Source organism: Suillus clintonianus (assembly GCF_016758775.1).
Source record: "Suillus clintonianus strain FC179 chromosome Unknown DEU56scaffold_71, whole genome shotgun sequence".
Lineage (NCBI taxonomy): Eukaryota > Fungi > Basidiomycota > Agaricomycetes > Boletales > Suillaceae > Suillus > Suillus clintonianus.
Window position 1 is genome coordinate 124,474 of NW_024539295.1, and position 26,608 is coordinate 151,081.

The window sequence follows — 26,608 nt, forward strand, 5'->3', positions numbered from 1 at the left end:
GTAGATTATCATATTTTATTCTAAGTCCCATGGGTATGGTATATATATCAATTGCTGCATAGATATATACAAGGTTATGTAGTCTAGTGGTAAGTAATGCTCAAATGTGTGAGAATTGATTATGGGATTGCAGCTGAGCTTGCGTGGTCGGGAGTCGTGAGTTCAAACCAGGCAAGTGGCAAAGATTAGTGGATTTCTTTTTTTCTTTTTTTGACAAAATAAAAACTTGACAATGAATTTGGATCAGACAATGATTATCACCCCAACATTAAATTCATTGTTTGTCAATGAGCGATTCAGTGTCGCACAGTGGCACTGATTTACATCAACTGTCAATTAATTTCCTAGCTTTCAGCACTGATCATAAAGGTCTTTGGTTTTGATATTCATTGTCTCTACTACCCTCAGTGATTCGAGTCAAGTTCGACATAGAGATGTCTGACCCTGTGAGCTTTTTTTTTTTTTTTTTTTTTTTTTATTCTAGTTTATTGTCCGTTGGGGCGTAGCCCTATAGTAGACATTACATACAGTATGTATCTAATCTTCCCTGCTTGTGCTTGATCTGCGATGTCATATTTTGTAGTGGTTCCGGCGGTGAGGCGAGAACGTTGGCGCCGGTTTGCAAGCGGCCGATGATGGTAAGAGGTGTGGATCTTGTTTCTGTCGTTGGACTTAAGTCTCTGCGGTTTCCTTCGAGTCTGGGGGGGAGACGTCGCCGAACTGCTGTTCGAATCTTCTGGTGCCTGCGATATACTTGAATAGGGCTTTCGTGCAGTACTGGTTGCTGAGTAGATTTTGGAGTTGGCTTGCGCGTGGGCCTATTTCTTTCCTCAGTGTTGCGCGTTGTCTGGCGTACTTGGGACACGATAGTAGGAAGTGATGAACTGTCTCTTCTCTTTCATTGCACTGTAGGCATCGCGGGGAGGGGGATTTCGAGATTCGATGTAGATATTTGTTTAATGGGACATGTCCGGAGCGCAGTTGAAACAGAAGCGATGCATGTCTGCGGGGGAAATCTTCGACTATGATTTCGTATTTGTTCGATGGGGTGGTGGGGTCGATTGATTGCATGAATTTATAACGGGGTGAGCTGCGCGTTATAGTTTTCGCTTCTTGTTTGATCTGACTTCGAAAGAGCTGTTTGGACGCTGATTTGCTGATGGGGAGTGTCACGGGGAGACACTGTTTCGTCCTTAGTGATCTGGGTAAGTCCTTGCCCTCTGATATCTCCCTCCTGGCTGCTCTTTTTGCCTGGGCGTCCGCGCTCTCGTTTCCCGCTAACCCCTTGTGTCCCGGAGTCCAACGTAGTATCAGTTTCCTTCCGTCGTCGTCCGGTAATAGCGTCCTTAGGTCATCATGGAGTATGTCGACGAGATAATGTCCCGGCTGTGACTGAAACGATCCTGTTGCTCTTATAGCCGCCTGGTTGTCTACTCCCAGGGCCATTGTTCCTTCCCCTCCCGCTTCCCTCAACAGCTGGATTGCCAATATCATCCCGACTATTTCCGCCTCGTAGACCGTGTGCTCCTCGACCTTGCCCAGGTAGAATCTCTTCTCCTTTATCATAACTCCCTCTCTCATTAAAACTGCAGCCCCGCCAACCCCTCCATCCACTGCTGACCCATCCGAATAGGCCCTGAGGTTCTCCCTTGCCTCCTCGTCCTGCCTGATCGCGTCTCTTTCCTTCACCGCTATGTTGATCTCGATGTCGGGGGTCCATTTAGGGAAGTGACGAGCAGGTGCGATCTTTTCCATCGTTGACGGATTGATTCTGAATTCGTTGGCTAGCTTGTGTAGGGGGGAGGGATGACGTTTACGACCTTGGAAGTCGCGTTTCTCGCAATATGCGTACACTGATCTGATTCCTTTGGCCAGTGGGTGCGTGTCTGGCAGTGAGGCCATTCTGAGCGAGGCTCTCTGACATATTTTACGAATCATCTGTTGGATCGGTAGAACGTTAGCGTGCGCGTCAAGAACGTCAGAAGCGGATGATCTTAGTCCTCCTGTGATTAGTAGGGTGGCTATGCGCTGGACTCTCGCCATCTTGGAGGCGAATCCCCTCGCCGCTCTGCCCTCCCCCTTTTTGCTTCGTCCCTTGGCGATTATCCCAGTGCACCAGACATCTGCAGCGTAAGTCATCTTTGGGATTACTACTCCCTCGTAGAGTCGCTTCATTAGTTTACCATGTATCCCCTTCGTTGGCTTGAGCATTCGCTTGCAGGCTAATGCGTATTTCGTTCCCTTGGCTAATGCAAAGTCCGCGTGATTGTTGAACCTTAGTTCGTCGTCGAAAATCACTCCGAGGAATTTGTGCGCGTGAGAGGGATCAATCGTGTGGTTTCTGATTGTTATTGAGGGACGAGGGGATGGTATCGTTTTGCGCGGGTTGGCGGTACTTGGGATTCGTTGTCTTGATAGGCATAAGAGGGCGGTTTTGTCTAACTCGAATTCCGCGTTGTGTTCTTTGCTCCATTCGAGGGCGCCGCCTTCCTTTTCCATCATCCCTTTGAGTTTTTCGTTGGCTTCCTCGTACGTTTTGCCTTTGGCGCCCAGCGCAACGTCATCGATAAATCCTAAACTAATTTCGCCCCTACGAGGGTTGGGGTCAGCTACCTGTAGAACTCCTGAATTATAGAAAATAAAGCCTAGCGGTGATAAGGGGCACCCTTGGTCGACGCCGTCTGCAACGTTGAAGGCTTCGGATTGAAAGTCGTCGAAGATCATGACTGTCTTGCGGTTTTCGAGGCGTCTGCCGTACCATTCCACGTATTCCTGCGGTATGCCTGCTTTTCGTAAGTCGTGCAAAAGTCTGGGTACAACTACACTGGGAAATGCCGCTTTTACATCAAGAAACAGGAGTGAGACAAACTTATCCTTAGAGGCCCAGGCGTCTGTAATGAATTTGGTTAGTAAGTGCAGCGAGTCCGTCGTTGACCTTCCGGGTCTTCCGCCGAAGTGAGTGGGTGGCAGGAGGTTGTGGCGTTCTGCTATATACGTGAGGTCATCAGCTACGCATGATGATAGGATTTTGGCCATGGTGTCGAGGAGAGTGATCGGTCGATAAGCCTTCGGGACGCTGTAGTCCGGTCTCCCTGGCTTCCGTAGGACAACCGTTGAAGAACATTTCCATTCTTCCGGGTATATTCCCAGGGTAAACGTTGCTCGGAAGATGGGGGCCATAAACGGTACCAGGAGGTCAGCGCACTTCGTAAACACAACATTACTTACGCCGTTGATGCCAGGGGCCTTGTACGGGGAGAGACAAGATATGGCTCTGTGGATCTGTTGGTCAGTAATTGGTGTGAACTCGCATACCGGGGGGGGATATATGAACTCTGGATCGATGAAGTTGTTGTCCGGCGGTGGGCGAAAGAAGACTTCGTAGAGTAATTCGCTTTTTCGTTTGTTGTCCTGCGTGGTGGCGTTTGGGGTTGCTTGAGGGTCTTGCAGCGTCTTGATACGAGTGTGGATTTGGTCCTCCGGGTTACTGGCGGCGTATTTGTGGAATGACCACGTTCCTGATAAGGTGAGTTCCTCCAACCATACTTTCCAGTGTTGTGCTTTCGCGGTCTTGATGCTTTCCGACAGTTTGTTTCGCGCTACCCTATATTCCTCGTGGATCGGATCGGATCGTCTCGCTAATCTGGTGTGTGATTTCCTTCCTAGTTTGTGGACGAGCTTGCGCTCCCTCTCGAGGTCTTTGGACCACCAGCGTTTGGCGTATGGGGATGGTTTGGTGCGTGGGACCCGTTCGCCAACTGTCGTTTTGATCGCCTCGGTGAGTGCCGCAAATGCCGTGTGGAAGTCGTTTGGGGTGGTGATTTCGCTTGCCGGTGGGAGATTGCCGAGTTTTGTCGAGAGTGATTCCCTGAAAGCGTCCCAGTCTGTCGCGCGATAGTTGAACTTGGGGGTGGTGTCTATTCGCTCGGGCTGCAGGTCTATTACACTAATAATAGGAAAATGATCAGTATTTACAGGACGTAGATGATACTCAACATTGCATTTGATGATTTTATTTGCGAGGTTATCGGAACAGAAGACGTTGTCGGGTCTTGTGAGGTTTTTGGTGTTGGAGGCTTCGAGGGTGGCTATTGCTGGCGGGAGAACCTGGACTAGATTATATAACGCTAGGAGATTAATTAGTACTCCCGCGGCGTCGAGATTCGCCGCGGTGAAAAGGTGATCATTGCTGGGTATTTCCCACATGGGGTGGTGTCTATTGAAATCCCCAGTCCAGATTATGCTTTCGTTATCGGTGTTATTTTCGCCTTGAGCGATGCGCTGTCCGTTCTGCTCCCCTCGCATATGTCTCTCCATGAAGTGAAGCGTGCGGTCGCTGTCACATGGGTTGTAGATATTGTATATACTCACCTTCCCAAATTCTCCGGTGATCTCTATAGACATTATGTTCGATGACTTGATGGGTTTGATGTGCCAGTTATTTTTCGAGAGGCGTTTGTTGACCAACATGATGACTTGTGTTCGGGTGGGGCTAGAGTGATGGTCAGTAGGGTATATTACGTCCCAGTGGGTTCTGAGATTCGATGCATTTGCTAAGTTAACTGGATTTAGGTAAGGTTCTTGAATGCAGGCCAGGTCGTAGGTTTCCGGATCGAGGTTTTTGATTAAGTGTTCCCATGCGCCTGATGACTTGCGGAGGTTTTGCTGCCAGATCGTGAAGTCGTCTCGCGTTGATGTGGTGGTGGTCGTGTCTACCATTAATTCCATCCTGATGGGTCTGGGAGGCTGTCTGGGTTGTACGGAGCTAGAGGAGGGGACGGGGACCACCGCGGAGGAGTGCTAGGTTGGTTTTGGTGAGCGGCTGCAAGGGATGGGGCTGGTTGTTGGATAGGGCGTTTGTCGATACCGTTGCCGTCGTTGGCGTTGGGGTTGATCCATGAGTCTGGTAGTCGATGTTGTGCTTTAGGGCCGAGCGGGATGTTGTTGGCATTTGTGGCGTTGCGGTTTGTGGGAGGTTGACGGCTGCGGTCGACGGTGTTCCATTCTTGACGATTTCTTGCTGGGGGAGGGTATCTTTGGTCCTGTTGAGGGAGTTGGTCAGTTGGAGGAGAGGGGTGAGAGTCCATCCCTTCTTCGATGTGATTTGGGACGGACTCCCACGTTAGAGGATCTTCGGTAGGGTAATATATGTACTTAGCTTCGTCGTTTCTTTTCTTGAAGTTGTCCCACTTTTGCACGAAGATGGGGCATTGTCTACTCCATGCGGCATGTCCCTTGGTTTTGCAGTTGGCGCAGGCGTAATTCTCTGAGTCGTCGACTGGACATTCCGATGTTCTATGGTTTTCGGCGCATGATCCGCAGACGTCTTGCTCTTGCGGGCATTCCGCTGCCATATGTCCTCCATCAAAATTGTGGCACTTGAGACATCTCGTCGGTTCGGGGAGAAGCTTTCGTCCATAGACTTTTTTACCGGCTATTGCCAATCCAAATTTGATGGCGTGATTGGCGTGGTCTTTTGACGCGAATGTGATGACGACATGCGCTGTGCGCTGATTTGGGTGTCTTCTTGTTGCCGGTTTGATGAATTTCGCCTTGCTGATGGTCTTGGGTTTGAGGCCTGCCTTTTTCTCGATGTCGGCGATGGCAGCGGGGTTTTCCGGAATGAAGGTTATTGGAACGTTTTCCATCAGTACGTGATATGATCTGTCTTTGATGGATGCGTTGGGAGCGAAATATTCTAGGAAGTTGCTGCGGTTTGTTGGGCTGTTGAACCATTCTGTCGATTCTTTCGAGTTGAGTTCGTACAATACCCCACCGTGAGATAGGCGTCTAGCTGAAATGAAAGTTAGTTCCTCTGGGGTCTTTATGCCGTTTTGGTTCATCAGTTCTAGTGCGGTTGATGCCTTTGCTACCAATTGGGCTTCTGTCAACTCCCTAAGGGAGTTTGCTATCAAGACGGATCTTCTATCGATTAGTATCTGCCTGGATTGAGCTTCACTGCGTGCTAAGAGTTTGGTTAGTGTTAGAGGGATGCCCGCTTTGGCCACTGCGGCGTAAGACAGAGGTCCTTCAGATCTCTCCTTCCCCGAGTTGACCGTAGTATTTTGGACGGTTCTCATTGCAGCGTTCTCGACTATTTTCTCTATGCCCTCGGATGAGTTATTGAGCTGATTGCGTACCTCTGATACCACTTTGTCCATTGAGACTTTGTGCGTCGATGCTATATCTGCCAACACATCGACCTTTTCGTCTAGAAGGGCGATCGGGCCGTTAATTAAGGCTTCTATGCGATCTAATACCTTAACCATATCGGTAGCTTGTTCGGCCTCGTGTAAAATGATGGCTAAGGCCCGCAGTATTTCCGCATTGGTTGCGCCTATGTTGATTGCCGAGATACTAAGTTCGAACATTGCAGCTGCGATGTCGCTAAGCGCTTTTCCTGCCACTGGAAGGGTTAAGCCGTGCGTGTTGAGCAACTTTCTAGCTGTGCTTGACGTGGTGACATCGGTGCAGATTCCTGTTCCTGCTACATGGTCCTCGATACTTTTGCTTGTTGACAGTAGTGGTTTACTTGCTGTGGTGCTTCTGTGGGCTCTTGTTGGAGCGAAAGACGCCGAGGGTTGGGCACTGGCTCCGGTTGGAGCCATTGCTATTATTTGGATTGTTTTCTTGTATTCTTGGGTGAATTGGGAAGGGCGGGACGCCGTTGGGCGTTGGGAGCGCTGTTGAGCGCTGTGTTGGGTGTTGGTTTTTCGGGGTCCTGATCGGGGGTGCCACTTGGTAAGGGTCCAAGAAGCGATCTCCTGTGAGCTTTTGCAATGGAAGTGCCAAGGTGTCACTTTCGTCGCTTAATGGATGATCTCACGAGGAGGTCAATTGCAAGTCGGTACCGGAGGTATGGTTCAAACGAGCTGCAGTCAGAACTGGCTTGGAGTCACGAGTCACTGATTTGATAAATCAAGGATCTTATCAGGCCATCATGAACTGCAAACGTTGGTCGCATACAAAGTCGAGGAATGATCGACCATCCCGTGACTTCTTTTGCAATGGAAGTGCCAGGGTGCCATACCATTTTCATCATAATGGCTAACCGAGGTGGTCGGTTGCAATTCAATAAGTTCTGTATACAGCAAATATGGCTCAAACAGTCGGCGTGATTCAGGGATGCATGTAATGCTTGACAGGATTGCCATCAAAATATTAGGCAGGCCGCGCCTGCACAAGTTAGACGACACTGTCCATCGGGTCATAACTTCCTTGTAATGGAAGTGCCAAGGATCCATCAACATCATAATCATTCTCGGGGAGGTGGTGCTTACTTGTAAGGATATCTAGTCCAAATCAGCTACATGATTAATATTCAGGGGTTATAGTTCGAGTGCCCACCGCCGACAATTGAATGGGGTGGATATAACTTTACGTCCGTGGCGCATCTGAATTATGGGGCACATACATGATTGCGTACGTACGTCGTACTTGATTTACTCACTTGAGGCCTTGAGATCCATGTCGCGGATCTCTGGGAGTGATTAATGGCTGGGTCTGAAGTAGAGGTTATAAAGGTAGGGCAGTCAAAATCACTGGCCTTATCAACTCGACCAACTCACAAAGTCTTTCCATCTCTGCATTACTCAGTATACACGCTGGTCATGGCTAGTCCCCCACCCTTTCCTGACGCAGGTGTTTACAAGATTTGCACCGTCCTAAAGAGAATGGAAATCCTTACTTTTGTGGCCTTCGAAGACGAGCCTGGAGCAAGGCTTAAGCCACATGATGGCGTCGACTCGTTATCCCAAATCAATGCCTATGTAAGCCAAGGAACTTCAAGACCTACCTCACCCTGAGCGTTAACGCCACGACTGGTGGAACCTGAGTTATGCTAATAAAGTGGACAAGGAGTGTGGAGTATGCACCATTACCATGGCCGCAGGTAACAAAAAATTCGCACTAGGTGTGGGTAGCATTGAGGAGGCAGGTGGTCAACTGTAAGATTGAAAACACTGCTCAGACAAAGTCTCTAGGGACAGGAAGTTATCACCGTATCGACCCCGCAGCGCTGGTATCTCGAAATGACTAGCAGCGGTAATTGCTGGTGAGAGACAATGATCCTTCTAATTCTCGTGCTCAATGCTCGAGGATGGCAGCATCAGTCAAGTCGATCCCGAGTCGAAAGACCACTACCTTTGGGAGAACTGTAACGATCGGGTGCGCACATTTCTCATTGTCCAAGAAGTTTCCTTGTTTAATTCAGTGCAGGTCGAGATCCGTCCTTGGAACAAGGAGAGTAAACAGGTCTGGCACTTCATGGGGCTGCGCGCTGAGGAACGGAAAGCTCTTGACGAGGCACAGAAATCTGACACTGTTGCTGATGAATAGAGCTCAGTTTAAATCAAGAACGCTTCGCTTCGAGAGCAACTCAATTGAATACAGCTTCAAGTTGGTTTGCTAGTAGTCTCCCTCGTTCCTTGTATACTAGTGCTTCTGATTTGTGTCTTCAAATGGCGATTGGGCGAGCAAATTTGTATAATCGCGCAGCAAGATCAAGTGTATACTGGCACAATCAGCGTTATTCTTGAATGAAGGCAGAACACTAACTCGATGAGGAGCGGAAAGCTTTCAGCGAGGCACAGCAATTTTTTACCGAAAAAGAGATATCTGAGACTGTTGCCGTTGAAAGCCAAGGGTTTAGTAGGGCGGACAGTGCTCTCTGGCTTGATGCTCCACTGTCGAAGGTTTAGGGTCATTTGTGCATCAAGGTCCGTCTCTAATCTGATACCTTTAAACTTCAATGGTACAGGTACTGTAAGGTGTGTTCAACCCAAGCCAGGTTTTGCTTAAGACGTTGATCGACACAAGTTGCGTTAGATCTCGCTGGATTATTTAGAAAATCTCCCGTGTGTTGTTTTACATGCTAGCATTTCGGTAAACTGATTATACAACAACTATCAGCGTTCAGAAACAAAACAAATACATGACGCAAGCATCTGCATCCTAGTGCTTAACCTGGTAGCTGGAATTGCCAGCCTTGTGTGTTGTCTTTCGTGATCACGATCTGCACTGGGTTAAGCAGAGACACTTTACGAAAAAAGGGAAGTGCACGCACTGGATCGCCTTCGTTGCCGATATACCAATTGTAATGATTTCCATCATCAGAGGCCAGGAAGATCCTGTAGCACTTGAGCTTGGGCACGAAGAGTTAAAACAAGGATGGTCGTCGCTCACTTGAATGTGCAGTCTTCAATCTCCCCGAGGTACCAGGACTTCCCGGAGGCGAGGGAATAGACAGGTTGATTCTGTAGACGGTGTCTAAGGAGCTATTTTAATCTTCAAGTATACCACCTACGTCGCCGACAGAATTCACGTTCAATGAGCGATCACTCTGGCTTGCCATGGTGAGCAATGCACGTGGTCATCGCCAGACTCATTATGATCAATATTCAGAATCCACTACTCTTGCCGTGAGCTCTCATGGTGGTAGGATGATCCGAAAGTCATTCAGCTTACCTTTTGGTCGTACTGGTCGGGATCGAGGGGTGCTCCCCGAAGTACGTTTTCGCCGTGGCGGACGCTGGCGTAACAACCCAGCTGTCTAGAAAAGATGTAGTATGTCCCAGATGGAGGATGATTCATAGCGGATGATGCAGAGACGGTAAGAATTTGGTGAAATAGTGTGATGAAGCTGGTGGGTCTTGATCGTCTACCTTTATACCCCTGATTTAGACCCAGCAATCCAATCTCTCTCCGATTGTATGAAGTCGAGGCAGATTCTTGTATGTGTGACTCTTGCCGTTCCGGTAACTGATGAACCGGCCGAGACTATTGTTCGCCGTTCAATGGCATAAGGGGTACAATATTTGCTCCAACATTCTGTCAAAACGAGGAGGAGCCAACTGGAAACGAAAGTCTTACCGAAAGTATAGATGGACTATAATTTCCGCCCCTTTACATAAATGATAAAGAGGCCACCGGAAGTTGGAACATTCTGTCGAAGCGAGGAAGAGCGAATAGAAGCGAAAGACGAGTTCCCTGCAGTTATCACTCTCCGGGATCTACTGTCATCTTAATACCCGGTTCCTTCGAGTAATTTCAAACCCTGAGAAAATTCAAAGTCCGAACACCCAACGCTCGCAACACAGAGCAGGCAAGACGGTAGTGTTGTGGGGAGAACTGGCAGAACATGGCAGAACTAGGGTTGTGCCACGGCAAAACCAGGCAAAGGTGAATTTTTTGTCGACCACAAGAAACCATTGGTTGACATTAATGATGCAACGTCCCAGCCACCCTCCTCGCCTCTCGCACCACGATCAATCACCGAGAGCTCCTCATCGATGGATTTCGGCATAACGGACGGAACAAGAGACGCACATCCCCCAGCGCAGAAATATAGGTTGACGGAGGCGATGAAGGTGATTGTGTGGCAGCTTGACGGTTGAATATACGTTGAATTCATTATTCAGGTCAATTATCACGAGAAGGTGCGTTGTCATTGTTTTCACCTTCGTCCTCGTGATGTTCCTCATCTCGCTCATCGAACCCCTATACTGACGACAAACACCCAGTGAGCTCCCTAAAGAAGAGATACGAGAAAGAGACGATGGAGCAAAAGAACTGAGCTGATGACTCGGATGGGCTTTGGCTTTTATTTTATTCGGTCATATCATCTTAGGAGTGTTTTTTGTGGTTGGTATTCGTTACTTCAGGACCCACTTTTGCTTTGAGTGTGAGTGATATCAGGACCTTTTCCCAGTCATAAACTTTCGCAGCAAAATCTGGATATATCCTTCCCTTTAAATATAAGGCCAAAGATAACAATGTGATTCTCGTTCTTGTGAGTATGTCCTATATATACCCTTCTAAAACCTTCACCGGTTCACTGATGTACATTGCTCCAGCGCAAGAAGCCCCATTCCTGGTACGGTGTTTGGCCTTTGTACGAGATATAGATCTGCGCTATATTAAGCAGAGACATTTTAGGAACAAGGAATTGCACGCACCGGATTGCCTGTTTCTTCACGTTGGACGCTCCAAACCAATTCGTTGCCAGCGCCACCGTCATCATCACGCTGGTAGATACTGCAACCCGTGAGCATCAGCACGAAAGGTTAAAACAAAGATATGATCATCTCTCACATGTATCTGTTAGTTTGGCCTTCAACTTACTTGATGAGCCAGCGCTGGGGGTCGGAGGACCGAGGGAAGCCCACAACATTCTCGTCCTACGAGTGGTGTCCAAGCAGCAACTTCGGTTTTACGGTAGACCACTAACGTGTTGAAGGGCATTTACACCCAATGTGCGAGAATTGCCGCCCATATCCTCAGTGAGAACGCAGTACCTCTCAGGGTTGTTGCCATCAGGTTCAATATGGGTTAGGCGCCACTAAACTTAATGTGAGCGCTCAGGACAGCAGGAGAATAATTATGTCTTTCAGCTTACATATTGGCGATAGGAGCCACTTGTGTCGAAGGCATGTCCACAAAGCGGTCCCCCATCCCTGGGGAGACTAGCGAGCAGACCCGGTCCGGGCATCACGATGAAATAGACGCCAGGTTCAGGTGAAGTCATGGTGGAAGATTGCATGAATTTGTGAGTACGGATGTATACGGATGATCATGAAATATTAATCTCCTACCTTTTTACTTGTGATTCAGACGCCGCATTTATGGTAAGTACCCTGTATCACTCGGACCTCATCTCGGTTCCTTCAAACCCTGAGCAAACAAAGTTCGAGCCTCTGTAACGGCACTCACTGAGTCACAACGAACAGACCCCTGGCAGGCTCTACATATACTCCACATGTTCACTTCAGCAGCCAGCTGAATATTGCAGCCATTACCGAGCGGTGTCACCTGAATCAACATATCCTCACTCGTGCCCCGCAATATGATCTTTCGTACCTTCAGCTTTTGTTTGTCTTTCTCTCGTTTCTCTTTAGTTATCATCTTTCGCGAGTCGTTGCTGATACTGCGGAGTTTGTATTTCCCAGTCGCTCTTCCTCGCTTTGACAGAATGTTCAGGTAAACGTCGCACCTCTTACGCTATTCAACGGCGAACTTGAATAGTCCCGACCGGTTCATGAGCCGCACATACTGCTGCCCCGCACCTCACTGAGGCTTCCTTTTAGAGGTCACGGCATCTGTAAACAATATGATGTTGAACGACCCTTCTCTTCTGATCTCTCTTTCTGAGCAGTGATAGTTGGAATCTTCCGGCAACCTCTTTAAAGGGGCCGGAATTATAGCATGTATACTTCCGGTAAGTCATTCGCTTCCACTTACTCTTCCTCGCTTTGACAGAATGCTCAGGTAAACGTGGTACCCCTTAGGCCATTGAACGGCGAACGATAGTCCCGGCCGGTTCATCAAGTATGGGGATGACGAGAGTCACGCGCACAAACTTCTGCCTCGAGTTCACACAATCAGAGAGAGTGATTGAATTGCTGGGTCTGAATTACGGGTATAAAGGTAGGACAATCAAGACCACTAAGTTCATCACCCTATCAAACCAAATTCTTACCATCTCTGCATCATCCACTATGACTTATCCTAAAGATGGCCTCTATTACATCAAGAGTTCTAGCAACTTGGGTTGTTACGCCAGCATCCGCTACGGCGAAGACGTACTTTGCGGAGTGCGCATCAATCCCATGGAGTACTCCCAGAAGGTAAGCTGAAGGACTTTCAGATCATCCTGCCACCCAGAGAGCTTACAGCAAGACTATGTAGTGGCGCCTGACCCAAGTCAACCAGTCAGATGCTAGCGGCCGCCCTCAGTTCTTCTGCGCTCTCACCAAGGAGGAGGATAATGGCTCATTGGGCGTGAAAGCTATCAAAAACGTAGGCGATCTACTGTAAGATTAAAATTGCTCCTTAGACAACTCCTGCAGTCCGAACCTGTCTATTCCATCACCGGCTCGCATTCCTGGTTCCTCAGGCAGAATGAAGAGGGTTACACGTGAGCGACGACCATCCTTGTTTTAACCCTTCGTGCTCAAGCTCACGTGTCACAGGATCGGCCTGATCGCGCATGAAAACGCGAATGAAATTGAGTACACTTGGTGCCTCGGCAATGACTACGAGCCGGTGCGTGCACATCCCTTTTTCGTAAAGTGTCTCTGCTTAACCAGCGCAGATCGTGATCAGCATGCGGGGCTTCGTTGATCCCCAGATCTGGCAATTCGTGTCCGCAGAATAAGCGCTGGGATGCAGATACTCGCGTCATGTACTTGTTTTATTTTTGAAATCGGATAGTTGTTGTACCATCAGTTTACGCAAATGCTAGCATGTAAAGCAGTGCCGATTTTTTTGACTTCACTCGGTTTTCAATTGCCATTGAGAAAAAAATACGGTTACTAGGTACATTATACAGGAAACATTCTAAATGATCCAGCGAGATCGAACGCAACTTGTATCTAAACGTCTTAAACATATTCAGAATCTGGCTTGAGTACGACGCACGTTGCAAACGTTGCCTACACATGGTAAAGAATACGAGGGAGTAGAAGTCATGCTGAAATAAGTGTAAGCAAGCAATGTAATGATCTACGAATGAACCGATCAAAAATCAGGAAATTGAAATTGAAAATGCTCGAAACAAGAAATCAGTGGGCTGTTTGATTTGGTATATCACAGGCCCGGTGTATCTTTTGCGTTTTCCAATCGGACGACCCGGACATTGCAAATCTATTCGCAGCGCTTCGTCTATTCCCTCTACAGCCGATTCCTTCGACATGCCACTTGCAGGCTATAAGGCATCACACTGGCTATGTATGCGAGCAGCGGTGCAGAAAATTGGCAGTTGAATGTGATACAGGTCAGTATATAGTGATATGGATGGTCAGTGGGACTTGAGTCAATAAGGCGCGGGCGAGGTGAGTTTGGGAGCTCACGCTGACAGCCCGTTGACTGAGGGGGTACCGGGTAAGGACGATGCATAGATTGACACTACAATGTAGTGCAACCTCTAGTCGGACGTTACAGTATTCGACGACACGATGGATGAATTGATTGATTGTACAGATCCTTAGAATTTAAGTTTGCTTCACGTTCAGCTTGACTACACCAGACGGTCGTTTCTCAGCCACCATCACATTACTCACCTCGACTCCATTCGATCAACAGAACCCACAGCACCACTCCTACCCACCCTGCGCAAACATCTTGAACCAATCCCTTCCAGCCTCCCACGAAACCCTCGCAGCTTCAACCCCCTCGATCGGATGCGTCTCTCCTGCAAAGGATAACATCTCCACTCTCCCGTCTTTCCCATCCTTCCCGTTCTCATTCCCAACCGCACTCGCACTCCCGTCAATCCCATGGTCGCTCCCAACCGCACTCCCACTCACACTCCCCCGCCCCTTAATAGCATGGTAAAACCCAATCCCCTGCGCCGGACACACCCTCAAATCATCCTCTCCTATCAATATCAACACAGGCGCGGTTATTTTGTGGACGTGAGCGATTGGGGATGCGGTGAAAAGGGTATGGTAGGTTGAGGGGGTCATTAATGTGGGGGTGGGTGGCGTGGGGGAATCGGATGTGGGTAACGCGGGGGAATCGAGCGCAGGTGACACGAGAGAGTTGAACGTGGACGCGATCCCGAATTCAGAGTAAGCCCAATCAGGAATATCAGTCCCTGATGCGAGTTCGCCTACTGAGATGACGGGGTTGCGGAGCGTTGCTGCGTTGAATAGGGTTGGGTGTTGGCCTATCACTATACGTGCGGTGTCAACGTCAACGTCAAAGTCAAGCGTAATTGTTAGGATGAGTTGCGAATTGCGAGCGTGAATTGTGAGCATGAACAGTCAGAGGGTATTTTGTTTTAGAGTAGAACGCAAAGGCAAAAAAGGGCAAAGTCTGAGCACTCACGATGCGCAGCAATAAACCCTCCATGACTCCCCCCCTGCACGACCTGTCTTCCCTCCTCCGAGATACCGAGTCTCACGAGCTCCTTCACGCTTTCAAAGACATCTTCAACGTCCATGCTCCCGCAGTGGCCGAGGAGCTTTTGTATGTAGTTTTGGCCGAATCCCATGGAGCCTGTATAGTTGGGGAGGTTGAGAGTGTCTGTGTGTGGGCGATGAGTGAGTGATCAAAGTTTGTAGTTGTGTGGTGTGGAAGTCATAGTTTGGTCTGGGACTTGGAAGAAGAAAGATAGAGAGACAGACGTACATCCTTCAAGCGCAAGCGCAGCACCACCCGGAACAAACGCACTAGTCGACGTCGCATGTGGTCCTCCATGGGGTATAGTCAGGCACACGGGTTTCGGGCCGCTCCCACTCGTTAAAGTCTTGGATCGGATGACGAGTGTTTCTGTAGGATAACGTGTCGTGATGGGTATGAAGGATGATGTGAGGCCGTCGAGCGCTTCCTTGGCTGAAACCTCGAGAGTCAGACTTGAACAGAACGAGCAGTGATTTGGATTGGACGTACTCGTAGAAGACAATATCGGCTTATCTAGAATTTTCCACTCGAGGGTGTCATCTTGATCAAAGGATCCCAGTAAGACCTCCCACGGGGTAGTAGGCGTGCTCCTCGAGCATATGAAACGACTCTTGTTGTCTGTAGCATGTACAGTCCAGCTGTACAATGGTCCGTCGCCTAATTCGGTTGCGTTTGTAACCGCTCCTGATTGGGTATCGATGAAGAGGACGGTGGTGCGTGAGCGCCATATGGATTGGAGAACTATGTATGTGCGGTCTGCGCGATGTAAGAAGGGGCTAGAGGGCATGTTGTACTCAGGGTATAAACCTGGAAAGTCATTCGAAGTGGTAGGTTCCATGATAGTGTCCACGAGGACGTGGTTAATGCCTGTAACGAGGTCGCGGAATTCGAGAGAGACGCAGGATGCATGGGCGCCGCCTATGGGGTTTGAGAACCAGAAGAGTTTGATGGGGGTGTGATTAGCATCGTATAGGACGCGAGGGGAGCGGCAGGATCGGTTTGGGGAAGTGAGCTTTGATGCGGTGCATGTGAGTTTAGTCCCTAGAGGTGAGGGTTGGAGGGTGGGGATGAGCTGCCATATACCCATGGGACGGTTGAAGCAGCCTTTGACGCCGAGAAGACGTCCGTCTTTGGTGTGTTCGTATCCGCTTGCGAAGATGGTGTCTTCTGATGCGAAGGTAGCTTGGGCGAATAAGACGGGGACCTGGGTAAGCTGGAGAGCGAAAAGAGAAATGTTTTCTTTAGTAGCCCTTGTGGAGGCGGGGGATCTGGTCCAGCGGAATAAAAAGACGGTGGGACGTTTCTTTGTGCGGGATGGTTCACCAAAGTGAGGTGTATATCTAAATTTGCTGTAAGGATCGTCATCGGTGCTGAGGCTTGCTTCTGCTGTGTATAAAAGGGAAGTTTCTGACGGGGAGAAGGAGAAAGAGGATAGGAAATCTGGGATTTGATTAGTGGGTGTTCGTTGATCTTTACTCTGCTCACCATCTGTGAGGAACGCTTGGTGGTGCTTTGTGACATCTAAGGAAGCTTCTAATTGGGTGCCAGCCCAGATCTCGACGAATCGATTGGTATTAGCGACCTCCCGGAGGATTGCTTGACGAGATTTGGAAGGAGATATTGTGAACGCTTTTACTTCGGATGAATCATGGGAAGTCGTTTGATTGTCGAGGGTGAACGTCTTTGTGAGTGATCGTTTGACGTTACGTTCATGATCGCGAACAGAATATGTGACGCGTGCAACTGGACAGGGCGTCAATCAGTGATATCTGACCATGTAGGTGTACACACCATCGCCGATGAAACCAGCAGATACGGGAAGGGGCAGTTCTGCTAGTTCTGTGTAAAACGTTGACGAACCGGTATATTGGAGTAATGTCATTGCACGTGACTGTCTCAAGTTAAGTTGACCTCCACTACGAAGTGGGGCAGGAGGAGAACATCTCAGCTGGGAAATGCCGAATGATTTGCACACAGTTTGAAACAGGCAATTTCCTTATATTCCCCGCACTTGTCATGGTATGTTGAACGAAAGCTGGAGGGTTTCAAGGTGCGTCTGCTGCCTCAAGTCCATCGAGTTCGAAGGCTACTTTCCGCTAACAGCCAGGTCTTTTCAGAGATCTAATTCATCAGCCACCGGCTGGAGTTGCTGATGTTGTCAGATATGTTCTATGAGTGTAACTCTGACATGACAATAAATGCGATTGTTTTTAACAAAAAATGATGCTAGTTGAGCTGTCAACGGATCAGCAATGTGTTCGGTGAGTGTAGCTCAAGGTCGGTGGAGGATGAATATATTGACGTTCTGTCGATAGATTCGAAATTTCTCGAGTTAGTAAGACTCGAACTCGACACGTCAACGGGCAATGACCTAAATCAGCAAGGCTCGAGCTCAAAAGAGGATCAAACACACTTACCTCCTGCAAACAGTGGGCAATGACTTCAGTCAGAAAGGCTCGAACTTGACAAAGTATCACTTCACTCGGTTTCAAAAAAAAGTGTAGGATGGCGAATGTCACCCTTACCGGTCATACCAGGCTGATGGAGGCGGTCGGTCGCGCGGGAAAGGGAATGTCAATAAACAAGGATGAGTAAAAAAAATGAATAAAAGTTTTCTGCACATCATACATGCATTAATCAAAGCGTAATCGTATGAACCATTGAATCTCTGCGCAACGCTCGTGTATACATGCGATTGCGTCTACCGAATCATCATCGATGCATCCATCATCATCTTCGTTTCCGTCCAGAAGTGGCTCTTTGCTCGTCCCTGCCAAAAGAGTTCAGCCGAGTACAAATTAACTTTTGGAAATTACTCGTACCTACATGACAAGGACCGCCATCCTTATCACCCAAAACTTCACTATCCATCAAGTGCAAGATTGTCTTAATGTGTCCGTAAGTAACTGGCTGTGCTCCCTTCGGATGGTGGCGAGCAGCCAATGTGAAGACGACGGCAACGACAAGAAGACCGAGCGCTAAATAAAATATCTATCCACAATCAGATGGCTGCGCTGACTCATAGAAGAAAATGTAAAACCTGGGCGAAGTAAAAGCTAAGGCCTCCGTAGTAAAAGTATCCCGACAATATCACATCTATACTGGTCACTGATACGCCGACCCATATCTCGACAGCGAGACCAAACATCCAATATGGTGGTGATGGGAATGAGTGAAGGCATGTACAATACATCATAGAGCATATACTCACGAAGGATTGGCTTTGCGAAGAGCAGTACGGCGTACAGCCAGTTGTCAAGGCAGAACGCATAAAGCCAAGACCGAGAAGAAGAATTGGTTCCGCCCTTTGGTACTCGTCGTCTCCACAATCTCTCGTCTCGTATTACACCTGCAACAAGTTCCGCGCAGTGGAGCCCAAAGGTGAGGCCACCTTGAGTAACCACCATGACTGCGTACAATGAAAACCACGTGGTAAAAGAGGTGGCATCACCGCCAACGGAGTCACCCACACTTGCTTGAGCAAGCTCACTAGGGATGAACTGCCATGAGGGATATGGGTTTGGGACAAACCGCCAGACCCAGGTGCCCTAGATCGAGCATGCGAAGGCCAAGCCCCACAAAAGACACACCGATACCCTTACGCCCCTACGAGTATCCCACGCAGACGGTTGGCGATCCAGGGAGGTTCTTGAACCTATGGATGTGCAACCAGCACACGTACACGCGTAGCTGTCTGGAAAGGAGTAATATTTCTCTAAAGATCGATGGTCATGCATAGAAAGAAGTGCTGGTATAGTGTCGCAAGGGGAAGTACTCCAGGTGAGGATCTGCGCATTCCGCAGTGCAAAGAGCGAGATGCATGTCTGGAGCAACATGCAGATGCCGAGGACAATGGCTGGGATCGCCTGTACTCCGCATTCCAAAATGCCGGAGTCGTAATCGAAAATCTGTTGATAGAAGAAAGAGCTGGATGCATAGGAAAGGATGAGCAAGATTGTCATTATGGCATTGATGGCGGCAGAGTTCATCGACTTTTCATCAGATCCGGTCAGAAGACGCAGATTTGAGTTGTACTGGGCCCGGTATTCTTGAAATAGTGCGAATCGCAAGCTGGTCGAGTGCATTACCCCAGCACATTCAGTGCAGAATGTAACGACTACATTCAGTCCTATGCTGAGTACTTCATGGGGCGCATGGCATGTGAAGTACATGAGGCCATGAGCGCGATGTTGAGATAACGAGATGATCCAGATTCCAACGCCAGTGAAGAGGATACCAAGGCTGAAAATGACGGAGATCAATGACCCAAAGATCACGATCCTCCGGGTGAATGAGCCCTTGTCAAATATCTCAACCGTATTTGGCTCAGAAAATTGGCAGCAGAGGGTGTGGTCATCAGACATGATACGACTAGCGGTAGATATGATACTTACCATTTTATATTGCCATTATATGCATGACACGGGGCGCAAGATCAAGCAAGCATTTGGGTATGCATGCATGATCCATGAGGCGAAAGGTACATTACGCAAATATTGGTGGCACTGACAAATATTGTATGGCACATCAGCCTTCTGGTTTATCATCATCGTGGGGATCACACGCCTATCACTGGCATCTCACCTTCGAAAAAGCGCGCGTCTAAAACGTCAGGGTTGATGAAAAGAGGTGGAGCTTTTCTTGTAGAAACGTAGTTCCCTCCAACTTGAGTGGTTGCGTGTTTCAAGGACTAATGGTGTTTCAAACGCCAGGTTTTTCAGGTGCAAGCCCGAAGAAACAGGCTTCAACGACCAGCACAATGAGCACACGTAAATCTCCAAATCAAATTCGTGATGCGGTGTATCGATGTCAGGCTGAGCGCTTCTTGCGTGACTTTGTTAAGGGTGCAATGTGAATGGTTGGGCAGCTGCGCCGCATGCAGGGCGAGTCAAGGGTCATACATTGATCAAACTCTCCTGGGAAGGGTGTCCTAGATGTTCAGTACACGAGTTGTTCATTTGCCAACAAGCGCGCAGATTCCAGAAAACAATACTTGTACTTACGCCTGCTCTGGCGCTTGCCAATCGGACCTCGCCGTCGATTAGCAGCCTGCCAGTGAATATTGGAAGAGGCCGCAGGATTAGACACCGGGCAGGGCAGGGAGATTTAGGCAAGGGGCTATGAGAGCATTGCAATTGGACGCGTGCGGGTTTTGATATAGTCAAGTATTAAACAGTAGAGCAAAATACTTAACGTTGCCACTCTCCGTATTCACCACCTCTCTAGTTCTCTCTCTCCTTGCCGAGCGGTGGGTATTCGCGAGCTTAATTCTCAACAGGTCGTGCACCCCCTTTGCCGAAAGGTACGGCGCGTACGCTCCTCGCCCATAATTCGACACTTTGATGGGTGCTTCCAGAGGGGGTGCTGGTAGCGCTTGATGTAATGTTCATCCACCCAAAAAGACAGCCTAAACAGAGCCTAAGTCAAAGCGAACATCTCGGAGGAGTCCTGGGGTCCGGCCCTGCGAATGCCGTGAATGTGTTTATTGACCTGAGTGATAGGAGCCCGCAGCAAGAACGAACATCAAGGGACGAGATGACACCGAGGGGTTGCGAGGGCGTTTAAAGGTGCACTATATTAGCCTCTGTCAGGAAAGGAAATGGAGTTAGTTAATCTTCGTCAGGAGAAGACAATGGCTTGTACATACTTGACGCCCGCACGCCTCGTTCCCCGGCACACACACCCTCTTACTTCCGCAAGTCAGCCTCGACAGCCGAAATGGGCGGATATTGCATCAACGGTCGCACGCGATACCTCTAAGCTGAGTGAAGTGAAGCGAAATGAAGTGATTAAGGTTTGGAGTTTGAAAGTCGATCCAAACCAGCGGAAAGGTGGATGTTTCATTGTGCGGGAAGGTTCGCCAAAGTAAGGTGCATATTTGAATTTGATGTATGGATCTTCATCGGCGCCGAGGAAGGGAGGTACCGGCACAGAGTAGGCGTTGCACCAGTGGCTCAGTAAAGCTGGGCTGTCCGTTCCTGCAGGAAACGATCTGCTGTGTATAAAAGGAATGTTTCTGATAGGAACTGGAAGGAGAGCGATGATAGGAAAAATGGGATTTGGTTATAAACCTGAGACACGGACTTTTATTTGGCTGTGTTCCAGGTATTGGTGGATTTTGATGAGCCTTTACTATGCTCACTATCTGTGAGGAAAGCTTGGTAGTGTTTTGTGATAATCTAAGGAAGATTCTTGTGAGCCAGCCCAGATTTCGATGAATCGATTGCGACATTGTGAATACCTTTACTACGGAGGTTTTGTTAGGATGTGAGATATCGTTACGTTCGTGATTGCGAACGCCGTTAACATTAGTTCGAAGATGCTCATTGCGCGGAATAGTGAGAGAAGGGACTTTATATGGTTGATACGAAGAGCTTGGAAGTGGGGTAGGAGGAGAACGGGAAATGCCGAAGGGTGTGGGAAATGATTACGTGATGTTCATGTGGTTGCGTATGTACGGGTTTCGCTGTTGATTGCGATTTTGTTCGCACTTGGAGGGTTGAAAGATGATGAGAGTAGTGGAGCAGAGACGTTCCTTTTTAGGAAATAACATCCTCATCTCCTCGTACCCATCCACGCATGTCTGAAGACGTAGTAATGCAAGATTTAGACAACAACACTCGTGAAGACAACCCACCTCCAACAAAGAAATTAAAATCCTCATCAACACCGTCAACGTCGTCCTTCAAGCCAAAGTCAAAGGCACAACGTCCTCGTTCACCGTCACCAACCCCGCCGCCACCACCACCACCCCCTCTACAAACTATCAGACTAGAAATTACACTAGGAGGTCCAGATAATTATGAAGTCGATATTGCTGCAAGAGCAAAAAAAACAGGTCAACGTCAACCAACTCCACCTCCTCCAAAACCAGACACTTCAGAAAGCGAAGGAGAAGACGACCAAGAACCAAAAAAGAAAAAGGTAATCCACACCGCAACCCACTTTCGATCCAACGCTGAGTAAAGGGGCAATCCCCAGAAAAAACATGCTACTTCAGAGTATTACGACGTAAACGACCCTTTTATCGACGACTCCGAGTTGAACATCGATAATCGCACTCATTTCGCTCAAACAAAGCAGCAGGGCTTTTACGTCTCAAGTGGAGAAGTCGCACTTATGAAAGATAGGTATGCACCCAATTTCATTTCATATCCTTGTTCTCATATTGTATGCGCAGCAGGTCCCCCAAGAAACCGAAATCGAAAAAGCTCCCTGCTGAGGCAACGGCCGGACCAAGTAAAGCTGTTGGCAGGGAAGAGGGCACGAAGGAACATCCTATCAGTCTGCTAGGCGAAGACAAGGCAAACAAGAAACGCAAGAATTATACAGTCGTAGAAGAGAACGGCAAGAAGAGAAAAGTCGTCGATATCGTACGTCATTCCAACCCACTTCATCCATCCCTTATCCTCACTCCCACCAGCGCGACTTTCATCCCGAACTTCAACTAGCCATCGAAGACCTCAAAGCTGCCATATCCAAAGGTACCTACATCCCACTACCAACCCTCCCAGCACTCACGTTGTCATAGAATCATGGGACGTCAAGGGCAAGTTCCCACCCTCCGTAAAGCCCATACTCGCAGACGTCGCTCTCAAAGCTGTCAACCTCGGCGAATACGATGATGACTTTTTCAATCTCATGCCCGTCTTGTTTCCGTATAACCGCTTCACCATGACCGTACGTTTTGTGTCTCGTAGCTCTCTTTCAACCCTCACGCTCACATCATGCCACACAGAAACTCATCAAACGCACCATATTCACAGACCACCTCAAGATCTTGACGGATAGACAAGATGAGCTGCTTCAACAGCTCGCGGTGCTTACGAAAGAGGGGTTCTCGAAGGCGCAGGAGGAGTGGGAGAAGAGCGTTGTTGCTTGGGGTGCGTCTCCTTACTCTTTATCGACCTTTTCTCTTTATTCATTCGCCTATTCATTTACTCCTGTTATCATACACTATTCAACCTCATCGTTGACACCCCACCTCCCACAGAACGCCGTAAAGAGAAAGCCAAGAATGAAAGCGAAGCAGGCGGAGCATCAGCCTCAACGCCTAGTGCCAGCGTTGACGCAGCACACCACGACGACGGTGCAGGGAGTGGTGTTGATGGTGATAACCGCGGTGGTGATGGTGATAGAACCCTTCCAGATGCCGACGGTGATAACGCCCGCGGTGCAGACGGCGACAACGCTCGCGGTACAGACGGTGCCGGGACCGATGGCGACAACGCCCCAGGAGCCGGAGCCGGAGCAGCAGGCAAGACGGACGGAACGAGAGACGCGCATCCTCCGGCGCAGAAATATAGGTTGACGGAGGCGATGAAGGTGATTGTGTGGCAGCTTGTGATGCTTAGTAATGAGTGCTGTAGGCTTGAGAACGAGAAGAAGTGAGTGCGATTTTTTTTGGGGGGGTTTCTTGTTTTTTTTTCCCTCTCTTTTTTGTGGGTGTTCGTTGGTCTCTTTTTGTTGGGGGTGTTATTCCTTGCTTTCTTCCTTCCTTTTTTCTTCTTGTTTTTGTGGAAGAGATGTTGGGCTGACGTAGATGAAATAGTGAGTTAGACGGGAGTAATGCGCTTGTTAGCGAACAGGGGTCGAGAAAGATTTTGTATCAGAAGGTGTGTCTTCTTTCTTGAGGAGTATGGGACATGGCTTATGGTGTTGGGGCGGTGGTGGTGTGTAGATTGTGGCGGCTTTCCCTAGTGGATGGTTGAATTCGGGTCAGTTATCACGAGAAGGTGCGTTATTGTCGTTTTCATCTTCATCTTCGTCCGAGTGATGTTCCCCTCATCTCCCTCATCGAACCTCTATACTAACGACAAACATCCAGTGAGCTCCCTCAAGAAGAAATATGAGAAAGAGACGATGGAGCAAGAGAACTGAGGACGGGCTTTTATTTTATTTTATTCAGTCATATCATCTTTACTAGTTATGAATCTGGAGTGTCTTTTGGTGGTTGATATGGTATATTATTCGTTACCTCAGGACCCACTTTTACTTTGTTTCGATCCCTGCTTTGCTTTTGATCCCCCACTTTGCTTCGAGCTCCACTTTACTTCGGTCCCCACTTCTTCGAGCTCCACTTTGCTTCGACCCCCACATGACACTGGTTACTTGCTCCTTGCTCCAGGTGTGTTTGTCCTCTCCCCCCCCTTCGAAGTACTTAGCTTAGGTTCTCACTATTCACAACATTATCGATATCCTCATTTATTGCTTTTTCGGGGAGTGATCTGGAGCTTAGCGCGCGCTTAGTAATTGGCTCTCGATGCGACAAAGTTGCAAAACGTTGCTCTTCTGTACATGTTGATATTGTATCTTTGACTGCATATGTTTGTGTCAACAAGTTCGTTGTCTCTGCCACAGGCGCCACGGCGGCCACAAACGTTGGAACGCGTCTTATGTAGTTTGCAAAGTCTTTGGTTGACTGACGACTCGGAACGGGCCAAGGCTTGAACGTTCATGCACGTCACTACGAGTCGAACTTGACTCAGAGCTCCCGCGACCAACACCGAATTCGAACTGGGGATAAACGATAAGTTATCATATATAGACTCGGTGCCTACTTCGGCGTCTCCTGCTAGGCTCGTGACCAGCCTGGCTTACACCCTGCGGACAAGTCGAGTGGTCAACATCTCAAAGACGTAGTCCAGACTGGTTACGAGTCGAGTCTCCTGCAACTCCAGAGTCTTCTCCACGCCCCGCCTCAGCGTCTCAATATCTGCCTCATCGACCCCGACACTCTTAAACACCCTCATAGAAGGGTCTGACTAGGGTTGATTACTGCATCCCAGTGCTTATTCTGCTTTCACGAATCGCCAGCTCTGGGGTTCCGATTTGTCGCCGCCGATGACGACTATCTGCGCCAGGTTAAGCAGAGACGTTCTATTTATGAAAAAAGGGAGGTGCACGCACCTGCTCGTCTTTGTCGCTGAGGAACCAATTGTACTCATTTCCACGAGAAGAGAGCAGGCCAATACTGCGTCGTGCGATGCTTGAGCTTGAGCACGGAGAGTTAAAATGAGAATGGTCATGACGATCACTCACACGTAACCCTCGTTGGTCTGCTTGAGGAACCAGGACCATGCGCTCGAGTCGGCGGCAATGCAGACGGGTTGGTGCTGACGGTGTCTTAGATAAGAAGCCATTTTATTCTTGCAAGAGACGGATAACCTACGTCGTTGATAGATTTGACGCCCAATGAAGAGGTATACCCGGCGATGGTGAGAGCGCACCAGAGTCGAGGGGTATCGCTGGTGTCCTCATTATAATCCAGGCGCCACTACTCTCGCCTTGAGTTCTGAGGGTGGCAGATGATCCAGAAGTCGTCCAGCTTACCGTTTGGCTGTACTGGCTGGGATCGATGGGCTCTCCGCGAAGTGCGTCTTCGCCGTAACGGATGCTGGCGTAACAATCTGGCTTGCTAGAACTTTGGATGTGATATGTACCAGGCGCGGGATAGGGCATAGTGGATGGTGCAGAGATAGTAAGAATTTGGTGTGATAGTTAGTGGTCCAGATTGCATCACCTGTTATACCCCGTGATTCAGACCCAGCTGCGATTCAATCTCTCTCTGATTGTATGACCTCGGGGCGGACATTTGTACGTGTGACTCTTGTCATTCCTATAAGTTATACTATAAGTAACTCAGGTGTTAGTCCTTGTTGGACTCTGGAGATCTTTTACTGGCATCGTAATGGTCACGTGTTGTAATTTGTGCCTCAGAATTATTTTGTCCTCATTACCATAAACTTCGGAACGCGTCTTAAGCTTTGCAAAGTCTTTGGTTGATTGACGAGCCCTTGTGGTTATTTGAAACGTTCAAGCACGCTGCCACTCGAACTTGAGCTCCTTTGACTGGTACCGAACTGGGGAAATATCAGACACTTTGAACTCGACGCCTACTATTATTTTAACGTCTCCTGCAACTTCGAAGCCTTCTCTACGACCCTCCTCAGCGTCTCAATATCTGCCCCATAGACCCTGACACACTCTCAAACACCATCGCAAACCCATGAAACACATCCGCTTCCCCGCCTCCCACGAATTCTGTCAGCCCTTCCATCTCGGCTACGAACCGGTGGGCTTTCGGGATTCCTTCTGGAATTGTTTGGACGAGTCTGTCAATTGGGGCTGGCTGGGGGAGATTGAGTTCTTTCATCAGGACGTCGGTTGTTGCGGGCGAGGAGCGATTGACGACTGGATCGTGGTCCGTCGTCGGATAAGGCCCATAAAGCTCTTTTTTCATAAACTGTCACCGCCAAGACCGTAATTCTTCAATACTCACAGACTCGCAAAGCTTCAAAGGACTCGCATCGCCTATTCTAGCACCTGCGCCTTTCAACAGCGATACTTTCAGGCCATATTGCGACAGCGCCGAAAACTCTTTTAACATTGATTTTGATCCTTGTTCCTGAACAGGCGTCAAAAGTGGGAATCCCATCCTGCTCGCGGAGGTGTCCCTACTTTACCCCCCTTCTTATGTCAGTGCCCTGCTAAGATTGACACATGTTCTCCCTCCGTGTCGTTATCCACGCATGTCCTCGTTGTTAGCAGCCTGGCTCTGGATTCCCCGTCGTTGCAGTAGCAAGCTGCGGCTTGAGCTGCCGTCTTCAACTTTGCAAAATTGAAGCCCAGGCCTTGGGCAGGCCGTGACCTGGGCTCGGGCTCGAGGCCGGGCCGGAACCCGGACCATAGAGTTGGCATTAGTTGC

The 26,608-nt window shown here is 48.8% G+C and overlaps 7 protein-coding genes across 7 annotated transcripts; 2 read left to right on the forward strand and 5 right to left on the reverse strand.

The window, feature by feature from the left end:
* Positions 1-10,623: 10,623 nt before the first annotated feature.
* Positions 10,624-11,524, reverse strand: DEU56DRAFT_758574 (uncharacterized protein; the record flags this gene model as incomplete). Its single annotated transcript, XM_041350246.1, has 6 exons — positions 10,624-10,746; positions 10,844-10,906; positions 10,956-11,034; positions 11,122-11,177; positions 11,228-11,338; positions 11,396-11,524. 6 exons carry the CDS (start codon positions 11,522-11,524, stop codon positions 10,624-10,626), a joined length of 561 nt encoding a protein of 186 aa, XP_041205411.1.
* A 572-nt stretch (positions 11,525-12,096) lies between these two features.
* On the forward strand, positions 12,097-13,237 carry DEU56DRAFT_820070 (uncharacterized protein). The gene is made up of 6 exons (XM_041354056.1): positions 12,097-12,214; positions 12,265-12,423; positions 12,511-12,623; positions 12,685-12,795; positions 12,846-12,913; positions 12,969-13,237. The coding sequence occupies exons 2-6, from the start codon at positions 12,327-12,329 to the stop codon at positions 13,117-13,119; spliced, it is 540 nt and encodes a 179-aa protein (XP_041205412.1). The 5' UTR covers positions 12,097-12,214; positions 12,265-12,326; the 3' UTR covers positions 13,120-13,237.
* Positions 13,238-13,869: 632 nt separating this feature from the next.
* Positions 13,870-16,843, reverse strand: DEU56DRAFT_820074 (uncharacterized protein). Its single transcript, XM_041354057.1, has 6 exons — positions 16,693-16,843; positions 16,387-16,644; positions 15,391-16,341; positions 15,130-15,333; positions 14,827-15,024; positions 13,870-14,671 (listed from the first exon to the last, which is right to left on the reverse strand). The coding sequence occupies exons 1-6, from the start codon at positions 16,781-16,783 to the stop codon at positions 14,097-14,099; spliced, it is 2,277 nt and encodes a 758-aa protein (XP_041205413.1). The 5' UTR covers positions 16,784-16,843; the 3' UTR covers positions 13,870-14,096.
* Positions 16,844-17,534: 691 nt separating this feature from the next.
* DEU56DRAFT_758577 (uncharacterized protein) lies at positions 17,535-19,265 on the reverse strand (the record flags this gene model as incomplete). The annotated part of the gene is made up of 5 exons (XM_041350247.1): positions 17,535-17,671; positions 17,724-17,879; positions 18,113-18,449; positions 18,492-18,556; positions 18,584-19,265. 5 exons carry the CDS (start codon positions 19,263-19,265, stop codon positions 17,535-17,537), a joined length of 1,377 nt encoding a protein of 458 aa, XP_041205414.1.
* A 2,128-nt stretch (positions 19,266-21,393) lies between these two features.
* On the forward strand, positions 21,394-24,236 carry DEU56DRAFT_820086 (uncharacterized protein). The gene is made up of 10 exons (XM_041354058.1): positions 21,394-21,825; positions 21,883-22,031; positions 22,082-22,274; positions 22,325-22,385; positions 22,433-22,581; positions 22,640-22,784; positions 22,895-23,288; positions 23,453-23,516; positions 23,582-23,636; positions 23,729-24,236. Exons 1-10 carry the CDS (start codon positions 21,481-21,483, stop codon positions 23,779-23,781), a joined length of 1,608 nt encoding a protein of 535 aa, XP_041205415.1. The 5' UTR covers positions 21,394-21,480; the 3' UTR covers positions 23,782-24,236.
* DEU56DRAFT_982683 (uncharacterized protein) lies at positions 24,218-25,547 on the reverse strand. Its single transcript, XM_041359906.1, has 5 exons — positions 25,234-25,547; positions 25,073-25,177; positions 24,943-25,016; positions 24,811-24,874; positions 24,218-24,755 (listed from the first exon to the last, which is right to left on the reverse strand). The coding sequence occupies exons 1-5, from the start codon at positions 25,360-25,362 to the stop codon at positions 24,693-24,695; spliced, it is 435 nt and encodes a 144-aa protein (XP_041205416.1). The 5' UTR covers positions 25,363-25,547; the 3' UTR covers positions 24,218-24,692.
* Positions 25,548-25,622: 75 nt separating this feature from the next.
* DEU56DRAFT_820097 (uncharacterized protein) lies at positions 25,623-26,267 on the reverse strand (the record flags this gene model as incomplete). The annotated part of the gene is made up of 3 exons (XM_041354059.1): positions 25,888-26,267; positions 25,783-25,856; positions 25,623-25,676 (listed from the first exon to the last, which is right to left on the reverse strand). The coding sequence occupies exons 1-3, from the start codon at positions 26,141-26,143 to the stop codon at positions 25,623-25,625; spliced, it is 384 nt and encodes a 127-aa protein (XP_041205417.1). The 5' UTR covers positions 26,144-26,267.
* Positions 26,268-26,608: the final 341 nt, after the last annotated feature.